Source organism: Gymnoscopelus braueri (genome assembly GCF_963280865.1).
Source record: "Gymnoscopelus braueri genome assembly, chromosome: 24".
Lineage (NCBI taxonomy): Eukaryota > Metazoa > Chordata > Actinopteri > Myctophiformes > Myctophidae > Gymnoscopelus > Gymnoscopelus braueri.
Window position 1 is genome coordinate 35,170,511 of NC_137626.1, and position 5,000 is coordinate 35,175,510.

Genomic DNA, 5,000 nt, shown 5'->3' on the forward strand with positions numbered 1-5,000 from the left:
CTCTCTCTCTCTCTCTCTCTCTCTCTCTCTCTCTCTCTCTCTCTCTCTCTCTCTCTCTCTCTCTCTCTCTCTCAAAAGTATTGGTATCAAAATGTACTTAAATTAAAAAGTAAAAGTACTCGTAAAAAGTAGTTTGATGTTACATTTAGAAGATGTAAATTTAGACTTTATTTATACGTCAAATAAATCAAATAAATAATTGTATTGTGTGAGCTTGTAGATCTGCTATTTTCAAAGGATTTTTATACATTTGAAAACTTGTGAAATGGGACCTTCTGCATAACGAGTAGCCTACTTTTACTTTTGGTATTTTGAGCACATTTTGATACCAATACTTGGACTTTGTAGGATACTTTTACTCAAATTTGAATTCTGGACTTTTACATGTTACAGAGTATAGGCCTATTTCTACATTGCAGTATTGGTACTTTTTCTTAAGTAAAACATTTGAGTACTTTTTCCACCACTGATGCGTATACTACTTCATGTGAGTCCGCCACTCTGACAGAACTCAATTTGAGAATAAAGTAGGCCTACTCTTTATCATTCTGATAGATTAGTCCTCTGGTGTATACTTTTCGTTCTTTTTTCTTTTTTTTACAGTTCCTGTAAAAAATTATATCCTAATGCAGTGGATCTCAATCTTTTCAGGCAGCGACCCCCCAAAATAATCATATTTGAACTGGGGACCCCCCACCCTGAGAAGCGCTTGGAATTAGGAGTTGAGGCATTTAATTTAGTTTAACTCAGTTCCACAGATACATAGTCAAAATAGCAGATCTACAAGGTTGTTTTTTTTTTTTTTAATCTACAAGCTCACAATGCCTTGCTTGTAGATCGCCTCTTTCTTATATTATTTCACAATTTTGACCGTATTTATAGTAGCCTATAGTTTGTTGATTAGTTTTGGATGCAGTAATAGTCTTTTTTCTTTTCTTTCTTGAGGTATTAAAAATATCTTAAAAGTCCTTAAATTGTGACTTCACTGTCATCTGGGGACCCCCCCCCCCCAAATCATGTGGGGAAACCCCTGGGGGTCCTGACCCACAGGTTGAGAACCACTGTCCTAATGTACATTCTATTTTGCTACTTGTTGTAGTCACAAACTCAGAATACAGGGTACAAACTACAATATAAAGTTAATAATAATAATATGAAAAAGATAATGTACACTTCATAGGAGCAGAGATAGATAGGAACTAAAGAACAACAACACTTTGTGGAAGAGAATGTAAACGGAGCAGAGATATTTGTTTAAGAAAAGTAGATGTTTGCGGCAGTATTTATTGCTCTGGTGTTTTCTTCTTAAAAAGTGGGATTCCCTTCAAATGATTTATGCTTGTGTCGCACCGAAAATAACGATCTGAAAACGACGTGTCGCGCGTCGGTGTTTCGGCTCGCGGGTCGGTTTGGTGCGCTTCTCGCGGCTCACTTTGCTGCTCGCGGTTTGGTGTGCGCTCGCGGGTCGCTTTGGTGCGCGGCTCGCGGTTCACTTTGCTGCGCGGATCGCGGCTCGGTTTGGTGCACGGCTCGCGGTTCGGTTTGGTGCGCGGCTGAGGCCTTGTGAGCTTGTAGATCGGCTATTTTTGGCATGGTGGAGGGAAAAAAATATACAATATAGAGGGGGTCCCTGCTTCATCTCTCTCTCAGCTAGGGGGTCCTTGGGCTGAAAATCCTTGTGACAGATGATAGATTAATTGACAGATAGATAGATAGACAGACAGACAGACAGACAGACAGACAGACAGACAGACAGACAGACAGACAGACAGACAGACAGACAGACAGACAGACAGACAGACAGACAGACAGACAGACAGACAGACAAACAGACAGACAGACAGACAGACAGACAGACAGACAGACAGACAGACAGATCTACAAGCCGATCGCTGTTGATCAAGACAAAATAAGCGTCGGGTTTTTGCGATTAGATGTGCAGTGCACACTGCGCTGCCAGCCACTGACAACCAATTTAATACCTTTACTAGTTACCCAACACTGCTTTTGCAAATATATATATATTTCTAATTGGTCCAAAATATTGTCTATTCATGAAACCACCTGCTGACCAGCTGTCAGCATTGGGCAAAAACATGTTTATAGGTGGGAATATGTGACCATTCCTCTCTATTACAAAACTAGACTAATTGGACCCAGAAGTGTTGTTTTTCTATTTACTTTTAATATTGAAATGTAATCTATAGGCCTATTGTATGAAAATAAACTTTGTTGCTAAGAGTTGAGTGACACAATGTCATAAATGAGTGTCCTATAGTCTCACTCTGCAGCCGCACCGAGGAACCGCCGTAGCGTCGGATATTACCCGATGTTTGCTTTCTAAGCTTGATCTAGCCTTTGATTGCCTTTCAATAAAACCATATTTGATAGACATAGGTATCACCTACATGTCACTGATTATAGGGAATGTTATATTATTGTGATCCGTTGTTTTTTTCCTGAGCAATGGAATCATGTTGCGGTGAAAAATCTTTCTGAGACGCTTGGACACTATACCGATGTTGGCTCCATAAGCTGTAGCCTTTGATTTCCTTTGAATAAAACCATATTTGATCAAGGAATTGACACTCTCACTTCTGGTGATCATAGGAAAATTAGAATCACAGATTGTCGTTGAGAATTAGCAGAGAGAGAGAGAGAGAGAGAGAGAGAGAGAGAGAGAGAGAGCGAGCCTGATGTTGCCATTCTGCGCCGTTGCGCGCCCGGCCCGACATACTGTATCCATTGCAACCAGAACCAACTGTACACCAACAAGGACAAAACGATAATAATAATTATTAGTATTATAATAATAGCATCAATTCGTTCACCATAATAAAGAATAGGATGGACGCACACTGTCGCACAGGCTATTGTATCGCATAATCCAAGTAAATGCACCGTGCGTAAAGGTGAGTATAAGGATCTTGAGGGAACAACAAGCGAAACTGCACAAAGTACTTCACACGAGCGTGCGTGCGTCACTGAGTGCTAAACACCGACTCAAAGTGGCTAGATGCTCGGTTTGTGTCACCTCTCCAATGAAATTACACGTGAAGGTCTAAAGGTACGCGTTTTCGTTTGAAGGTTACACGCCACGCATCAACTTTACATGTTCTCGTGTGCCATTACATGTTCACGTGTACATTTATTGGAGAGCTGACTCTAATGGAGCATCTGCTTGGCTATGTTTGCGCAGCCAAGAACGCACGCATGTGTCACCACTTTAAGCCAATGGGAAATGACATGACACGGCCATGCGAGACACAACACACACACACACACTGCCCTAACAGTGTCAAAACACTGGCCGATGCGTATCTGGTGCGCGCGCGCGTCACTGACCGCATGAACGTGCCGTGTAGTTTCCCCATTGAGTTAATAGGGTGACGCGAGAACACGGCGCGGTCATGCGCGCGCGCGTGAGCGCGTGCATGGCCACGCGGTCACGCGATCACGTGTTAATATACACGGAGTCGAGGAGTTTGTTTGTAGTAATGACTTTAATCGAGCTCCATACACACACACACACACACAAACACACACACACACACACACACACACACACACACACACACACACACACACACACACACACACACACACACACACATACACACACACACACACACACAAAATGTAAACAAAATAAAATAAAATAAAGTAGCGAAAATAGCCACTCTAGACAAAAAAAAAGACCCGGGCTCGACTTGGACACCAATGACTCGTGACTTGACTTGAGCCCTCTCTTGACTTCACTTGATAACCTTCCAACAAGCTTAGGACTTGTTTGGGCCTCAAAACTAAAAGTTTAGGACTTGGACTTTACTTGGGACTCGCCTGTCTTGACTTGGGGACTTGACTCGGGACTCGAGAGCAAAGACCTAAGACTTTGCACTTGCAAAACAGGGACTTTGTCCCACCACTGCCACACATACAGTCAGTGGTGTAAAGTAACTAAGTACATTTACTCAAGTACTGTACTTATTTACAATTTGAGGCATTTTTTACTTTACTGGAGTATTTTAAATTTTCACTACTTTTACTTCTACTCCACTACAGTACATCTCAGTGGCAAATATTGTACTTTTACTCCACTACAATTATTAGAAAACTTTAGTTACTAGTTACTTTGCAGATATAAATTATGATATTATAAAACATACATTAACCACTTCAGCCCAATTTATACCTATAGGCTATTTGAAAATAGCAAATCTACCACAACGCGCCGCATCGCGACGCGTTGTGAGCTTCTAGATCTGCTATTTTCAAACATTTTAGTACTTTTGCTTTTGGTACTTTAAGTACATTTTGATACCAATACGTTTATACTTTTGCTCAAGTACATTTTGAATTCTGAACTTTTACTTGTAACAGAGTAATTCTATATTGCAGTATTGGTACTTTTACTTAAGTAAAGAATTTGAGTACTGCTTCGACCACTGGAACTAACATAGTAACACAGTACATTCTGACAAACGTGGTACACATCAGACAACACACCTCACACACAGTGAACTAACACAGTTTACCGACTGAACAAAATGCTCACCTGTACCATTCCCGACTGATTGAAGGCCGGAGTCAGGCCCCAGGACGTCAAAATCATCTTTCATTTCATCTGCAAGATAAGATCAGATAATATGTCACGTGTGAAATAACAGCACCAGAAAAAGCTAGAATGGGATATCATCACATATGAACAACTTAGGGGCCGTGTCCCTAGGTTGTGCATTAACCTTCTTGCCATTCATTAGCCCAGTGGTTCTCAAACTTTTTCATGTCAAGGACCCCCAAATTGACACAGCCCCCATTTGAAAAGATATGCCAGGAGAAGATTTTCACGGCTCTAGCAGTGATTCTCAACCATTTTAATTTCAAGGACCCCCAGTTTGACATGCATTAGGCTATGGACCCCCATTTAATGACATTTCTATCTCTGGGACCCCAATTTATATTGTAAAACAACGTTACTTTAACTCAGAGAGTGTACAGTT

The 5,000-nt window shown here is 41.1% G+C and overlaps 1 protein-coding gene across 2 annotated transcripts in view; it reads right to left on the minus strand.

Moving 5' to 3' along the window:
- Window positions 1-5,000, minus strand: part of zeb2b (zinc finger E-box binding homeobox 2b) — a 50,467-nt gene that overhangs the window by 33,422 nt on the left and 12,045 nt on the right. For both annotated transcript variants that reach the window (XM_080422115.1, XM_080422114.1), the window contains exon 2: window positions 4,556-4,624. In XM_080422115.1, coding sequence (XP_080278241.1) covers window positions 4,556-4,624 — 69 coding nt within the window. The remainder of the gene's footprint in view (window positions 1-4,555; window positions 4,625-5,000) is intronic.